A 17,639-nucleotide genomic window follows, 5' to 3' on the forward strand; every position below is an offset into this window, starting at 1 on the left:
TATATGTTTAAGATTTTAGTACAAATGGCAATGCTAATGCTACAAGGCCAAGATAGCAAACGGTGAGATGACAAAGCTCAACAATGGGAATGTAAAATAAATGATGAATAAAGGGAAAGTGGCTTAGAGTCTAAAGACTGAAACGACGCATACCCCTGAATCTGAATAATTTGGGAAATATTTTACAATAAAGTATCCTCACATATTACGAAATGTTACATTCAATGAATATCTATAAACTGTAAGTAGTTTTTAGCAGTCAATCTATCATCTGAAAAATAACGATAAGCTTTTAGGAGCATAATACAATCATTTCTATTGGAAACATTGTATAATAATGACAAATAATATTTTGATATGCATAATTGTCTAAAAAGGAGTTTATGTGCTGTTACATTACTTCATTAACTAGAGTAAGCTCAAACCATTTGATCTCTCTCTCTCTCTCTCTCTCTCTCTCTCTCTCTCTCTCTCTCTCTCTCTCTCTCTCTTTGAACGTCCTTTATGTGGGTATAACTCATGTATGGTGTTTTTTATTAATATTTTTTAACAGTGAAACATAATTGAAATTATTTTTTTTCGTTCATCGGTAACTTGAACAAGACTAATGTTAAAATAATCAAATATAGCTGTTAACGGAAGGAATTGTTTAGCTACGACACTCCAATATTTTCTACATGATTTTGTGGGTTATATATATATATATATATATATATATATATATATATATATATATATATATATATATATATATATATATATACATATATATATATATATATATATATATATATATATATATTTTTGGGCTCAAGCCATGGCGTCCTGATGGAAGGTTCCTTTTTGGTAGCTTCCTTGGGTAAATAACTACTAAGATATTCCCAGAGAATTTAACCACATGTTATCACAGAATTCTAACTTCTGGAGCGAGTATCCTAAAGGTTTCCCTTTTAAGACATCGTATATCAACAGGGGACGCATGTATTAACGCGCCACATAGCTATCTACACGCCGAACAGATTTAACACTTCGGTGTGTAAGAGCGGAGAATAGCTGGGAGCCGTTCCACAGCTAATTTCGTCCGTGGCTACTTTTGGTACTCGAGACGTAAACAAACGGGCGCCATTGCTAAATGACGTCACGTCTGTCCTCATCCTTTGCATAGTAGCTCGCCTTACTTAGACGGATTTTCCCTGTGCTTACTTTATCGACTTGCATCTTCATCATGTCGCTACCTTCGGCCTCGCCTTCTTCTGGAAAGTTGAGTACAAGGTTCCAGTATTGTTTAGTTAAGCTCTGACCGTAAAGTAAATTTTACTTTTCGAGATATTTGATGTTTTGTGGCAGAGCTGTGCCTCAACCGGACCCGCCATTTTATGGCGTCGTTGTTGTTCTGCATGCCTTATTTAGTTAGCCTCAACAATGCTTCCGGCCTTATTTACTAATCGATACTATTAGTTTATTTAGTCTTCATAGCTAGGAACTTTTATATCGTGTTTTGACGCTTTTTACCGGTCATCGATTGACCCCATACCAGTTGGCTACTACAGCCCCCAGGCCAGAGCGCCTATATCAGTGTTCATGCATGATATTTATCAGTGATCCTAGGCTTATTTATGAAGATAGTGGCATTATTTTACAATACTATTGACTGTGATGCAAGTGTTTTCGCCTTCAGGGACCATATAGGGGATAGGTTAGTTAGTGTGTCTTTCTAACCTAACCTACATGTAGGACCCCTATATACTTCCTTCATCCCCTGCCCTAGGGCATTCCCTCTGTGTAGCCTTGCTCCCCCTACCACGTAAGGGGATCAAGCTCATATCAGAGTATTTTATCGCCTCTCTGTCCTCCCTAAGGGAATGATCCCCCCTTAGGGTTGCGCCTGAGGGTGAGGAACGGCTAGTCCTTCCTCTATTGCTAGGGCTAGGTCTACGACTTTCCTGCAATAGCGATATGTCTTCAATCCTTCCTAGTTCAGGACGTACATCCCTGCTCTAGGTTAGATTTTGGAGGGGTTAATTCTGTTCCTTGCTGAAACTATACCCATGCACCGTTTTCAGTCAAGCTGCCTTACCCTAGGCTAGGGAGTGTCCTCCCTTCCTTAGTGGCCGCTCTGGTACAGAACCCCCTCCATGGAAGACTCTTCTCTTCTCCCCTCCCCACCTATCTCTTGTATGGCCTAGCCTATACTTAGGTTAGTCTATACCCATCTGTCCCCTGTCCTACAACTCCTCCTTAGGGTGGAGTGATAGGGCTACCTTGAGCTTCTGTGTGCAGTCCGCTCTGGTACATATACCCTTCATAGTGTCCTATGGGGTTAGCCACTGGATGTGTTCTGTATGCAGGGGTCTCCCCCCCCCCTGGGTGTCCCCTAGCCCTCCCTTGGGCTACCTTAGCTCCCGGTCCTCTGCGGCCCCTGCTTCTGGGTGATAGAGTCAGCCTCTATCATGGGTACACCCACTCAGGGGGGATGTCTGGGAGTCCATGGCCGGACCCCTACATCCCTCCTTCTGTCTCTTTCACTATCCGGGTGCCGGTCCCTTGCCGCCTCCACTGTCGGTGATACCCACCTCCTACCTTGGTGACTCATTCCATATCCCCTCGGCCGCCAGTCCTCCGTGTGCCGGGGGACTGCCGCCTGCCGCCGGCCTCCAGCCGATGGCTCTCCCTCCTTCCTCATAGCTTGGTCGTCCGCCCGCCGGCCGGCCCCCGGAGTGCCGGCATCCACTGCCGGCAGTCCGGTTCTGCTATAACCATCGTTGTTCCTGTCACCAAACCGGCAACCTCCGGCTGCCGGAGCCGCCGCTCCCTCTGCTGGCGGTCGCCACCCTGGTTTTACTCTTGACTCTTATATTGTCTGTCCTAATGCCAGAAACTCTGCTGGAGCGGCCTCCGGCGTGCCGACGGTCTGCCGGAACCTTCCGGAGGCGTCAAGGCGACTTGCACCCCCTTCTACTAGCTATCATCTGATATTGATAGCCCTACACTGCAACCAGATGGCTTGTTTACGTAAATGGATCAGTATCTTATTACTGTTCTATTGGTAATCATGCTGTCTTCTTGCATTTTACAGATTTCCAGCATGCTGCGTGTATCTTAGCGCGGGTGGTTGCCGGATGCTGTTACCCTATGGGATCTTTTAGTCCCCTAATTTGGAACTGAGTGGCCTCAGTCCCAACCTTATATCCTTGACAATTCCCATAGAATTCTATCCGCCCTATGGACTTCTACTGGAATTCTATCCTGTGCCTTCGGTCACCTCGGATTGTCCAAGGATGAAAGTTACGGTAACCAGCCGGGCGGGATGCACGGAGTATGTTCCTATCCTATCTCAACCCTTCCTCTGTGCATCACACCCTTTATCAAGGTAAAATTAATGATTAATATTAACTTAGTTTAAGAGCCATTCTTATGACTCCCCCCATACTCATTTTCTCTTTCTTTTACAGGAGGAGCAGATGAAGTGTGACTACGACTTCTGCGCTGTGAAACGCCCGCACTTCTACGGGCATACGGCGTGTAGGACTCACGCCCCTTGTGCCAACAAGAAAGGGGATTTGAAGTTCTGGGACCCGCAGAACTGTGTGGTCTGCCAGGATCGGCTAGTCAATGCCTTCCATAATCCTCCCTCAGCGGAGGTCAGGGACACTTCTCGGGATAAGCTACGCAAGTGGGTGCGTGGCTTCCAGAAGAATGCCACTGGACCATACCTGGCCACTGAAGAAATGAGGTCCCTTCTGTTCCCAAAGGCCTCCCCCGATTCTGTGGTTCCCAAAGAACTAATCCCCACTGTCCAAATTACGGTGGAACCAGACGTAGTCATGGCCCAGTCCATGCACAAGTGCCACCTGGATTCCGAAAACGACGATCATATGTCGGATGTTTCGGAGGGTACGGAGAAGACCCTTATGGCCCAAGGTGCGGAAGATGAAGAGGACAAGGTGGATTACACCGAGTCGGAGCAAGAGGTCGCTCCTCCTTCCATCACCGCCCCTACTCCTACACCGACGGAAGTGTCTCTCCCGTCTACCTCCGCTACCCCGGAACCCATTCCATCCGCCCAAGAGATGTTCCGGATGATCAAAACCATTATGGATGACAGGCTGAAAGAAAATCAAGAGTTCATCAGGTCCATGATGGGGTCCAAAGAACCGAAGAAGATCTCGGTTAAGGATCTCCCTGCATGCTCACACGCCAACCCCTGGAGGTATGCTGAGCATATGGTTATCGCGACCGGCAGGATCTTTGTCAGCGATAAGATCGGCACGGTCCCCCTGGAAGATGTGGAGTTCTTCCCAAACTTCGAGGCTTACCCGGACTGTTACGTCCGGCTCCGTTCTGAACCTGCCTCTAAAGAAGAGACCGAACCCAAGGAGGAGATAGTGTTCGATCTCACGAAGGCCCAGGCTATGCTAGCCAACACATTTAAAAGTAGGGGTTTTACCTGCTCTAAGCTTCCGGCCCTGAGCAAGAAGCACCCTACCTACGTCGCACCCGACAATGCAGTCCTTCCCTTCATGGAAAAGGCCTTCGCTGCGTGCCTCAAGGCTGTGGAAGAAGGAAAACCCTGCCCTGCACTGGAGGAGTGCAGACCCTTCTCCATAGTAACTCCCCCCGACGCTCGACACTGGAAGGATATCCAGCATACTTTCGTGGTAGGAAAGCTAGATCCTGACGTAGCCGGACGTCAGTTTAACGAAGACCTCCCGAAACTCAACGACCACCTCCCGAAACTCAACGACCACCTCCTTCGTCGGGAACAAGATACGAAGGAGAGGCTTGCAGCATCCATGTCCCACCAGGTCTAACTTGACATCATGGCTTGTGACACCAGAGTACCAGACCACTACATGGTACTCGCCAAATCCCACATGGCAACCCTGGTGAAGGATTTGTTTCACTTCATGAAGGCTCGGAGAGCCTGTCGAGAATTCGTGTTCTCAGGTGCCACTGTGAAACACGAACCCCGGAGACTGATTTCCTCCAACATCTGGGGTAAACACCTCTTTCCCTCTGACCTCGTGAAAGAGATTACTGACAAGGCCGCCACGGAGAACAGGAACCTTCTCCACAAGTGGGGCATGTCAAAGAAAAGGAAATCCTCCCAGGACGACGGACCTCAACCTAAGAGGAAATCCTTCAAGCAGAAACCCCAGCAACGTCAACAGAGACGGCAGTTTCCGGGACCCGCTACTCCCCAAGTGGCAGCTCAACCACAGCAGACCTTTCAGCTGGTCACCCAACCGGTCTTGTCACAGTCACCGGTTTTCACCCCTGCTTTCGAGCAACAGACGACTACCTTTCGTCCCAAAGGTAGAGGCTCAAGCAGAGGTGCAGGCAGAGACGCGTCTCGCCGTCCCTCCAGAGGCAGAGGAGGAAGGGGAGCTAGCGGCCGAGGCAGTAAGCCCTCGGGACACCAGAAGCAATGAAGTGCTTCCGGTGGGAGGAAGACTCCGCCAATTCCAGGATCGTTGGACCTTCGATCCCTGGGCACACAGCATCGTCAAGAAGGGTCTAGGCTGGAGTTGGACTCAACCACCCCCAACCTTCCAGCAATTCTTCCAACAATCAACCCCCCTTCTGGAAGAATATGTCCTAGATCTCTTGAACAAGAAGGTGATAAGGAAGGTAAAGTCCACCAGGTTCCAAGGGAGACTGTTTTGTGTCCCCAAGAAAGACTCCGACAAACTCAGAGTCATTCTGGACTTATCCCCCCTCAACAAGTTCATAGCGAACGACAAGTTCAAGATGCTGACTCTTCAACAGATAAGGACCCTTCTGCCTCGAGGTTCTTACACGGTCTCCATAGACCTGGCGGATGCCTATTGGCATGTTCCAATGAACCATCACGCTTCCTCCTACCTAGGATTTCGACTCCAAAGGAAAAGCTACGCCTTCAGGGCCATGCCCTTCGGCCTCAATGTGGCCCCTCGGATCTTCACAAAGCTGGCGGACGCCATAGTACAACAGCTCCGCCTCCGAGACGTCCAGGTGATGGCCTACCTCGACGATTGGCTAGTCTGGGCTCCATCGCCCGAGGATTGTTTAAAATCCTGCAGCAAAGTCACCCAGTACCTAGAACACCTGGGATTCAAGATAAACGTGAAAAAATCTAGCCTCTCTCCAGCTCAGAAGTTCCAATGGTTAGGAATCCAATGGAACCTTCAGTCACACCGCCTTTCCATCCCCCAGAAGAAAAGGAAGGAAATAGCAGGGTCTGTCAAGCGACTACTGAAATCCAAGCGGATCTCAAGACGCCAGCAGGAACGAGTTCTAGGCTCTCTACAGTTCGCCTCAGTAACAAACCCGGTGCTTCGTGCACAGCTAAAGGATGCCGCGGGAGTCTGGAGACGTTCTGCATCCATCGCTCGAAGAGACCTCAAGAGACGGCTCCCAAACAGACTTTGACTTCTCCTCAAGCCGTGGTCGGAAGCAAAGGCCCTGAAAAGGTCCATTCCTCTTCAACACCCACCTCCATCACTCAACATCCACACGGACGCTTCGCTGGAGGGTTGGGGAGGTCACTCCCACCAAAAACAGGCTCAAGGCACATGGTCTCCCCTGTTCAAGACGTTTCACATCAACATCTTGGAGGCCATGGCGGTCCTTCTAACTCTGAAGAAACTCTCCCCACCTCCCTCGATCCATATTCGTCTAACCCTAGACAACTCGGTGGTAGTTCGATGTCTCAATTGCCAAGGCTCAAGATCGCCCCAGATAAATCAGATGCTTCTGACAATCTTCCGTCTGGCAGAGAGGAAGAAATGGCACCTGTCTGCAGTTCACCTACAAGGATTCCGCAACGTGACAGCGGACGCTCTATCTCGGACAAGCCCGATAGAGTCGGAATGGTCTCTAGACGCAAGATCATTCTCCTTCATCTCTCACCAAGTCCCAGAACTTCAGATCGATCTCTTCGCAACGAGCGACAACAATCAACTTCCTCGTTATGTGGCCCCGTACGAGGACCCCAAGGCAGAAGCAGTGGATGCCATGTCACTGGACTGGAACAGATGGTCCAAGATCTACCTGTTCCCTCCCACTAACCTTCTGCTGAAAGTCCTCTCCAAGCTGAGAACCTTCAAAGGGACAGCGGCCCTAGTGGCTCCCAAGTGGCCCCGGAGCAACTGGTACCCCCTGGTCCTGGAGCTGCAGCCCAAGCTGATCCCTCTCCCGGGCCCAGTTCTCTCCCAACAAGGACCTTCATCTCATGATTTTCTCTCCCTAGCCGCAAAGAAGAGGTTTGGGATCTCGAAGAAAAGCCTAGACTTCCTCGAGGAATACAAGACCGAATCCACAAGACGGCAATACGAATCATCTTGGAGAAAATGGGTCTCTTTCGTCAAGGCAAAAAATCCTAAGGAAATCACCATTGATTTCTGCATGTCCTTCTTCATTCACCTTCATGGACAGGGATTAGCAGCCAATACGATCTCGACTTGCAAATCGGCCTTGACTAGACCACTGCTGTATGCCTTCCAAATTGATCTGTCCAGCGACATCTTCAATAAACTGCCGAAAGCATGCGATCGTCTACGCCCAGCACCCTCACCGAAACCGATCTCCTGGTCATTGGACAAGGTGCTCCATTTCGCCTCCAACTTGGATAATGATTCATGCCCTCTCAAGGATCTGACTCAGAAAGTTATATTTCTCTTTGCTCTTGCTTCAGGAGCCCGAGTCAGCGAAATAGTGGCATTGTCAAGAGAAGAGGGTCACATCCTGTTTACTGATTCAGGAGACATTACCCTCTCCCCGGATCCGACGTTTCTCGCCAAAAACGAATTACCCACCAAAAGATGGGGCCCCTGGAGAATATGCCCCTGAAGGAAGATGCCTCTCTATGCCCAGTAGAGAGCCTCAAGGTCTACCTTCGCAGAACTTCGAACTTTAGTGGAGGCCAACTCTTCAAAGGAGAAACATCGGGCAGCGACCTGTCACTGAAACAACTAAGAGCGAAAATCACCTACTTCATTCGCAGAGCGGATCCTGACAGTACACCCGCCGGTCACGATCCTAGAAAAGTTGCATCGTCTCTGAATTTCTTTCAGAGTATGGACTTTTAAAACCTTAAAAGCTTCACAGGCTGGAAGTCCTCGCGTGTTTTCTTCAAACATTATGCGAAACAAGTGCACGAAGTCAAACATTTTGTGGTAGCCGCAGGTAGTGTTATGAAACCTGCACCTAACTCTGCATAGAACAGCGAGTTATTTGGGACTAACTCTTCGGGTGCCTATGTTGACCCTCGAGCGATACGTAGTGATGTCGAAAACACTTAGTGCTTTCTTATAACTGTTCTTATCCCAGGTGAAATGTCATAGTCGTCACACAAGTGCCACATGCCTAGAGCATGATGTGTTTTAATTAAAGACTGACGTTCCTCGAGAACGAGTGCCTACTAATAAATTTGAAATTCCCTTTCAGATTCAAGAGCAAGTCTTTATTACTACATTATAATTACTGTAAAATTAAATTTACTTATTACTGCAATTCATTTATTTTTCTGCAATTGTGAAATAAAATTCTTATTTTATTACTTGTGCGTCTCAATCCGCTCCTACTTATACTATAAAATACATGCCTGTCATAGTTTTATTATCCCTTCCCTATGGTTCATGGAGATAATAAGGTCCTAACCCTTATTATATATTCACCTTCGCAATGTAATATTCCAATACGAATACTTACTCTTCATACCCTAAAGACGAAACTCTCCTTCTCGACACACAGTGTCCAACCACCACGTGTTTGCCTTCGAGTATGTTCCGATACGAATGCCAACCATTCAGTCTCGTCTCCAAGTTCTTCAGGTTCTTCTAGCAAGGTGAATAGCCCTTCGATAACCACTTTGATCTCGGCATGGCCCGTGGGAACTTCACTGCCAAGGGGGGCAGGAAGATTCTTCCCTATGATTCTTTTATTAAGATTACTATGCTACATTGTTCAAAGCCCATGGCACTTACCTAATAGGGGAAAATCTACCACGATACATTGATTCTCTGGTATTCTTCCATCAGGACGCCATGGCTTGAGCCCAAAAAACGGATTTTGAGCGAAGCGAAAAATCTATTTTTGGGTGAGATAGCCATGGCGTCCTGATGGACCCTCCCTGCTACTTCGTCCAGTTTTTAGGTCCCACTCTGCTCTGCTGTATCATGGTGTCCGGCAAGCAACTGGCTTCAGGATGAGGACGGACGTGACGTCATTTAGCAATGGCGCCCGTTTGTTTACGTCTCGAGTACCAAAAGTAGCCACGGACGAAATTAGCTGTGGAACGGCTCCCAGCTATTCTCCGCTCTTACACACCGAAGTGTTAAATCTGTTCGGCGTGTAGATAGCTATGTGGCGCGTTAATACATGCGTCCCCTGTTGATATACGATGTCTTAAAAGGGAAACCTTTAGGATACTCGCTCCAGAAGTTAGAATTCTGTGATAACCTGTGGTTAAATTCTCTGGGAATATCTTAGTAGTTATTTACCCAAGGAAGCTACCAAAAAGGAACCTTCCATCAGGACGCCATGGCTATCTCACCCAAAAATAGATTTTTCGCTTCGCTCAAAATCCGTTATATATATATATATATATATATACATATATATATAAAACATATATATATAAAACATATAATATATATATATATATATATATCATATACACACACATATATATATGTATACATATACATATAAATATATATACATATACATATACATATATATATACACATACATACATACATATATATATATATATATATACACACACACATATATATATATATATGTAACTATACATATATATATATATATATATATATATATATATATATATATGTATATATACATATATATATATATATATAAATAAATATATATATATATATATATATATATGTACATATATATATATATATACAGTATATATATATATATATATATAAACACATATATATATATATATATGTGTGTGTGTGTGTGTGTTTGTGTATTCAGTATTTGTAGTGGATATTTGAGACGTCAAATGATAACTGAGAATGAAATATGGCAACTCAATTTGTAACATTTCAATGCTTGCGCTAACAAAGACAGCCCTTTACTGTCTTTGATTCACCAAGGTTGGAAAAGGCTCCGCCCATTTCGTAGCAGTAGTAAGAGGAGCAACTCGTTGTCTGTTTTGTCATGGGAACACTAGAGACATCTGACGAAAGATTTCCCCTGAGTGTCGGCGTTCTTTTGATTCTAACTGTACATATGCCTGGTATATATGCTGTTAAACGGAAATTAAAATTTCTTAATTTGTTTATTAGTATATGTATATATGTATTTATTGAAGTAAGGAGGACTTTTCTCTTAAACTATTAAAATAACTAGTTAAATACATTTACAATAGAGTTCACTAATCTGTTAGCCTAGTAGCATATCAGACTGGTAGTTCCAAAAGATTTGGCTGGCAGTTAATATTTGCACTAGTAAAAGTCTCATCATCACCCAACTATACTTTATTGAGGCAACAGGAACACTAAAAGTAGAGCTAGTAATAATAATAATAATAATAATAATAATAATAATAATAATAATAATAATAATAACTGTAAAACTGCTTTAAGAAAATCAGTGTCATTAAGCTCATTAATCAAATTTAATGCACCCGACTGTTAGCTTGCTGTTTGAACTCTTAATCTATTCTTTGCTACCCTATTCTATCTAGATCCGAACTTAATCCTAATGTATTTTCTTCTTTCCCTTACATTTTATAATTGTCACAAACCTTTCTACACATATAATGTCATAAATTATGTTATCAAAATCTACTCTTCAGAATACTCCAGACCCCTGCAAGAAATCTAAAGTGGATACGGGTCTTTATCATCTGACAGAAGACTTTTCACTGAACAATTAACATACATAAACATATTACCTCACAAAGCAATCAAGAAAAACAGAGCTGCAGATGAAGTTGACGGTGATCCACTTGTAAAGCTCAATGAAAAATTTGAGGTTTTGGTGTACCATAGTTGGCTAGTGTTACAATGCCGATTCATAGAAGGCATTGCAGCAGCAATAGCTTCATAGGGTGAACCAATATAAGGAAGGGAGAGAATCCTCCTTTACTTCTTACTGTTTTATTTTAACGGTAGGTAAAATGTTAGCTTTGAGGAGAAGAGCATGATGACCCCCAAGTAAGATTCTTTGATATAATACTGTACAGAATACAAAAAGTATTGAAATTTCATAATTCACATTAATACAGTGCAGGAGAACAATACTAATTAGATATAAATAATTGAATAATACTGAAATTTGTTCACAATTGGGACAGTGTTACTGTACTCTAGTTTTAAGGGGACTGTCCGGTATGGTGGATAATGTAACAACTTGAAAAAACAAAAAATCTAATTATTGTTTTTATGTATGCAGAAACTGGTCTTACATGCTCTCCAGAAGTTCCAGGCAATTATTTCTATAAATAATAAAGATAAAGCGGTCTTTAAATGATGACGTCATCCTAACTGCATCGTCTGCATGACCGAGTTTGACAGAAGTCTTTCCGTGTTTATTTTTGCATATATAGTGATTTTTTTTCACTCATGTTTCGAGATCTTGCATGTCTGGCAGAGTTGGAAGGCATTGGGAGAGGGTAGGTAAACGCAAACTACAATCTACGAGAAGACCAGCCAGAGTTTCCAAAGACGTATAGAAGTTATGATGCACGTGTGTTTGTATGTAAATTGTGTTTTCACAACATCCTCGTGAACTTAATAGCATGGCCGATGTTACCTAAGGTCAAAGAAAGAACAAAAAGCAAGCAGAGAGCGAAAAAAAAAAGCCAAGAAGAGAGGGAAACATGAAGTAAAGTACAAAGCTGGAACATTCTAACTAAAAGTCTGGCAACAATGAGAGGCCGCTGGCAACTCATCACACCAAGTGTATTAGTAAACTTAGGGTTCAAGTACCTCATTTATGGAGCCTTCGTGTAGGAATAAACAATAAAAGCAGAAAGTAAGGTTATCATAATAATGTTTCGTTTTTCTCTAAGAAAAAAGGTAAAATTTTAATAGCAAATCTTTGGGAGCTTGTAACTTAAAAACTACTTATTCGCATGTCAGTACCTTTTTTGGGGTTATTTATCGTTCAATTTTAGAGAGAAAGATATCATTGAAAAGAGGAATAAAAATCCCACAATTTTGTGACATAATTTGGATTTTCCTTGTTTTTTCTCTATTATTTTTCATCTAGACGAAGAAAATTAAGACAAAATTCATTAAAAAAGAAAAAGGAACATAGAAATTCTGTCACACAAAATTATTTGGTTTCTAAAGACGATTTTATGGTATGGTTTTCAATACAATTGGTGTCACATTAGTAGAGAAAAAATTACCCATCTTTTTTTTAATCAAGATTTTTTCTAACAAATCAAAAGGTTTTTGATCAAATTACTTGAATTTTTTGTATGATGAAGGTATTATATATGTAAAAAAAATATAGAAATTATGTATTTTAAATTAGAAAAAAAGAAAGCAAGACATAGTGAACGGTCCCCTTAATGAAGCATTTGCTAAATAATTTATAAGTATTCAAGTTATTTGGATAGTAGAATGCTTTGCTGTTATCATAAATGAGAAATGTTAGGAAATGAGATTCTATACATAACAAAAGTATACACTATTGTATTTTTAATACAGTATGTACACATTGGAATGATTCAGTTTGGATTCAAGTGACACGTGGTATACAAAAAATAATGAAATACCTGATATGGGTGTTATTCTAAACACCAGCTTTGCAAGGGTTACTTTACACTATAACTAATATAAAAAATTACTGTATCGTCAAATTTCCATAATGTAATCTAAACTTCATTATAGACTTTTTAAGGTCAACCAATGAACTAATCAACATCACTATCATAACAAGGGTCAGTACATTCCCTATATATAGGAGAGAAAATGGAAAGTAGAAAGGAATTAAAGCCCTGTCTAATTTATCAACAGAAGGTAGAAAATTCTTAGTGATAAATAAAATTTCTTTGATAACTCAAGAATAAAAAGGGCTTAGATGCTTGGGAGTGTTTTAGTTCAGTACAAAGTTACAAAGTCACATATTTTCCATCTCTAGAAAGGGAAAACCTTACAATAAATCCAAGTCAATATATGAGACCAGGGCTTTACACATATCTAACTGACTTTAGAAATGGACATCTAGTTGAATACCAGATGTGTAACTTTGACACTAAACTTTCGCAATCCAGTATTACCTAAAACTCATTCATTAAAGCAGCAGTTTTTGAGAATATATGAGAGACAGTTTTACTAATTAAATACAATTTTATAAAGAAAAAGGCATAATTTTAAAGCAATCTAGCAGAGGAATAATTTTGCATTGTTAAAACTTCACCATACCTTTTCCTTCAACGGTCTTCTTTCTACGGACACCTGCCTGGCGCATAAGCTTCAGGTTTGGTTTATTTAATACCTTAGATAGCCAGTCTCCAACTTCCTTTCCACAGTCTAATCCCGAAACTCTATCGCCACATACTCTTCCACCACAAATGGATAAATCTTCAACACTATCAGGTACTGATGGGAACTTTAAAGGTACACTACACTCTCCCTTTCCTGTGAATGAAGAGAAATTTGAGACATCGGCAGTACAATTTAAAAGAGGAATATGATTCTGAAGGACCATATAGAAAAATAATTATCAAGCACACTAAGACTTTCTGTCAGTCATGAAATTTAAGTGCTTAGGTTTTGAGTTAATGCTACCAGTGCATATTGCATAATAGAGCACTTTCTGCAACAAATGTAATACTATAACCAAATTCCTTAGGTTCTGAGATGTTAGTCTAGATATTTTAGTTCTCCTTTTATGTAATAAGTGCTCTTTACTTCTCTTTTTGATTTGTTGTTGGCATGACAAATTGTATGATTCCCTCGGGCTAACTGTTTCCTTTTTGTATAAAAATTCACTAAATCTCTTTGATTACACATTGTTGGAATGACAGTGTGCACTGTTTGCGTAAAAGTTCAGCAAATAGCTCATCTCATGTTTTCTACTATGGGGTAAATGTAGGGTTGAATACCCCGATTGAAATTCTCTTTATCTCATACATATCAGTTTCTGTATGAAGTAGATAGTAATTTGGAACAAGACTTTAGTGAAATTTTTAAAAAGATTTTAAATTAGTCTAAAATAAACTAGTTAATAAAGCTTAATAAACTACTCAATTATTTAGTTCTTTTTGGCTAAGGTATATAAATTACCCTAAATGTAGAGTAAGGGTGGTAACTAAAGTTTCGATTTATACTACTTAATGGATCTTTGCCAATCTAGTCCAAAATTACTGTCCATTTCCTGCATTGTTACCCGCAACTTACAGATTATTATAAGAAAGAATTTAATGATATTCTTTTAGTCTGTTTGGCATATTTTATATTAAAAGATATACAGTACCATATATTACTGTGTAAAGGGCGAAAGTTTAAGACCCGTTTTGGAAGAAAAAAGTCAGGGTTCGCCCATTACATAAGATACTTTAGAAATTAAGAAAATATTTATTTCTAGACCTCTGTTGTGTTGTTGTTAGGTATCTTAATTGCATATGGTTCAATTTTGGGTTAGTAGTTTGGAGGGATCAACTTAAAACCATATAATATACCCCTTTTAATTATGGTATATAGTTTTATACTCAGGTAAAACGGGAATATTTACAGGTAATTTTATCTTTACCTATAGTACTCGGGCTCTGTTGTGTAACCTAATTATCCGAAACCTAGTATTTTCCATATTGTACTGGTAATTATTTTTTTACTCACATAGTAGTTATGAAGGATTGACTTAACAGCGTATAATATGCTCAATACAACAATACACTGTAATTGTTTGTTTAAGTAAAATAAAAAATAAGAATCGATTTTTGTTCTTCATTACAATATTCTCGACACCAAAAACTTGTTTCGAACAATTAGGAAAGTTTACATTACTTGCCAAAAGATGGTATCATGGTGCTAGTGTTGGTTGTTCAAAACCTCGAAATTTGAAGGTTACTGGTATCTTACTATGGTATACAAAAAAAAATGCAAACAATTTTAAACAACGAAAAAAATCTTTACTTAGTAAACTTGAAATTCACAGTAGTTAGTAGGTAACCAGCAGCTGCTGCATAAAAATTGTTGTTTGCCATTCAAGGGCTTGGGCAATTGGGTATAAGTCTTAGCAAATATTCCAAGAAACTGCGGCTAATTATCAAGAAACATAATTTTACATAGCAGTTTGGAAGGATTGGCCTAAGAGTCATATATGCTTATTACAATCATATAGTTGTATGTAAAGATAAGTTTATCAAAATGAAGACTATTTGATTTTACCTTTACTGCAAAAAACATGTTTTCATAGTTGCAAAATATTGAGTGAAATAAGAGGAAGAAAGTTAGGAATGACGGTACATAATAACTGAGTGAATAATGTAAACATTGCCCTTAAACTCACAAATTGTTTATTTTCATACTTTCTTAGACAGAAAAGTCAAAAACATGAATATTAAAACTAACAACAATAAAGATTATAATGTGTGTGGTAAAAAAAGTTGGTAAAATTAGGCTGGCCTTGAAATTGCCATTCGCCCATTACATGGAGTATATAATTTTGGGGTAGTCCTTTACACGGTAATATACAGTATACAACTAGTTTTGAAAGTTCTAACTACAAATAATGGTAGAGTTATTTATCGGTTTAAGCTGCCAGTTACCATAAGTAGATCAGGTCCAAAAAACTAGTTTTAGATATTTGGTATCTTTTGAGAATAGTAATTAATACAATAAACCAATGGTGGTAGGATAGACATAACATGTGTCTTAAGACATACGCCATCACTAGACCACATCCTAAACCCAAAAAGTAAAAGGTCATTCTCCCTGTTCCAGATTGGGGAAGTACTGTTAATTTTAGCAGGATCTATCAGCTTATTTGGGTTTTGTGATATTAAAATTGTTATTATCATTAACTAAGCTACAACCCTTGTTGGAAAATTAAAATGCTATAAGACCAAGGGCTCCAACAGGGAAAAATATCCCAGTGAGGAAAGGAAATAAGGAAATAGATGGTATGAGAAATAATTAACAATTAATAAAATATTTTAAAAACAGTGAAATCAAAACAGATATTTCATATATAAACCATAAAAAGACTTGTCAGCCTGTTCAACATAAAAACATTGCTGTAAGTTTAAACTTTTTAAGTTCTACTGATTCAACTAACCGATTAAGAAGATCATTCCACAACTTGGTCACAGCTGGAATAAAACTTCTAGAACACTGTGTAGCATTGAGTCTCATGATGGAGAAGGCCTGACTATTAGAATTAACAGCAAGCCTAGTATTACGAACATAATGGAACTGTACGGGAAGATTTGAATGTACAGGATGACCAGAATTACGAAATATCTTATGCAACATGCAAACGAACTAATTGAACAACGGCGCCAGAGATTGATATCTAGATCACGAATAAGAAATTTAATAGACCTTAAGTTCCTGTCCAACAAATTGAGAAGAGAATCAGCAGCTGAAGACCAGACAGAACAATACTCGAAACAAGGTAAAATGAAAGAATTGAAACACTTTTTCAGAATACATTGATCACTGAAAATCTTAAAAGACTTTCTCAATAAGCCAATTTTTTGTGCAATTGAAGAAGACACAGACCTGATGTGTTTCTCAAAAGTAAATTTGCTGTCGGGAATCACACCTAAAATTTTAAGTCATACAGAGTTAAAGAAACATTATCAATGCTGAGATCTGGATGTTGAGGAGCCACTGTCCTTGATCTACTTACAATCATACTCTGAGAGTTTTGTTAGGATTCAACTTCATGCCCCATAATTTGAACCATGCACTAATTTTAGCTAGATCTCTATTAAGAGATTCAGCAACTCCAGATCTACATTCAGATGGAATTGATGCAAAAAGTGTGGCATTATCTGCATATGCAAAAAGCTTGTTTTTTAGGCCAAAACACAAGTCATGTATATATAGTATGAAAAGTAATGGGCCAAGAACACTACCCTGAGGAACACCAGATATCATATTCCTATACTCACCATGATGCCCATCAACAACAACTCTTTGTGATCTGCTGTATTACTTAAAAATCTAATAACGATGCTAAGAAATAACCCAGCCACTCCCAACTGTTTGGGTTTAAAAATAAGGGCCTCATGATTAACACAGTTAAAGGTAGCACCAAAATCAAAGGCAAATCCTACGAACTTCCTGACCACAATCAAGGGATTTCTGTACAGCATTGGATTGTAAAAAGGGCATCACATGCTCCAAGGCCTTAACGAAAACAAACTGCACACTAGGGAACAGATGATTACCTTCAGCAAACCTATTAAGACGTTTTGCCAAGAGACATTAAAAAACTTTAGATAATATGGAAGTTATGGAAATTTGGCGGTAATCAGTTGGAATTGAGCTACCACAAAGACATTTACATTGTGGAGTAACATTACCAATTCTCTAACAAGTGCTAAATGCTCCTCTTGCTATCTTGCACAAAATAAAAAATACCTTTGGAGCTAAGAAATTCAAATCTCTATAAAAAAGGAGGAAAAATACCATTGGGTCTACACCTCC

The 17,639-nt window shown here is 40.5% G+C and overlaps 1 protein-coding gene across 1 annotated transcript in view; it reads right to left on the minus strand.

The window, feature by feature from the left end:
* The window catches only part of mal (maroon-like), a 594,674-nt gene that overhangs the window by 75,405 nt on the left and 501,630 nt on the right, over positions 1-17,639 (minus strand). Inside the window, exon 10 of the mRNA XM_068386135.1 lies at positions 13,404-13,619. Within this exon, the coding sequence (XP_068242236.1) occupies positions 13,404-13,619 (216 nt within the window). The remainder of the gene's footprint in view (positions 1-13,403; positions 13,620-17,639) is intronic.

The sequence above is a fragment of the Palaemon carinicauda genome, chromosome 1, assembly GCF_036898095.1.
Source record: "Palaemon carinicauda isolate YSFRI2023 chromosome 1, ASM3689809v2, whole genome shotgun sequence".
Taxonomy (NCBI): domain Eukaryota; kingdom Metazoa; phylum Arthropoda; class Malacostraca; order Decapoda; family Palaemonidae; genus Palaemon; species Palaemon carinicauda.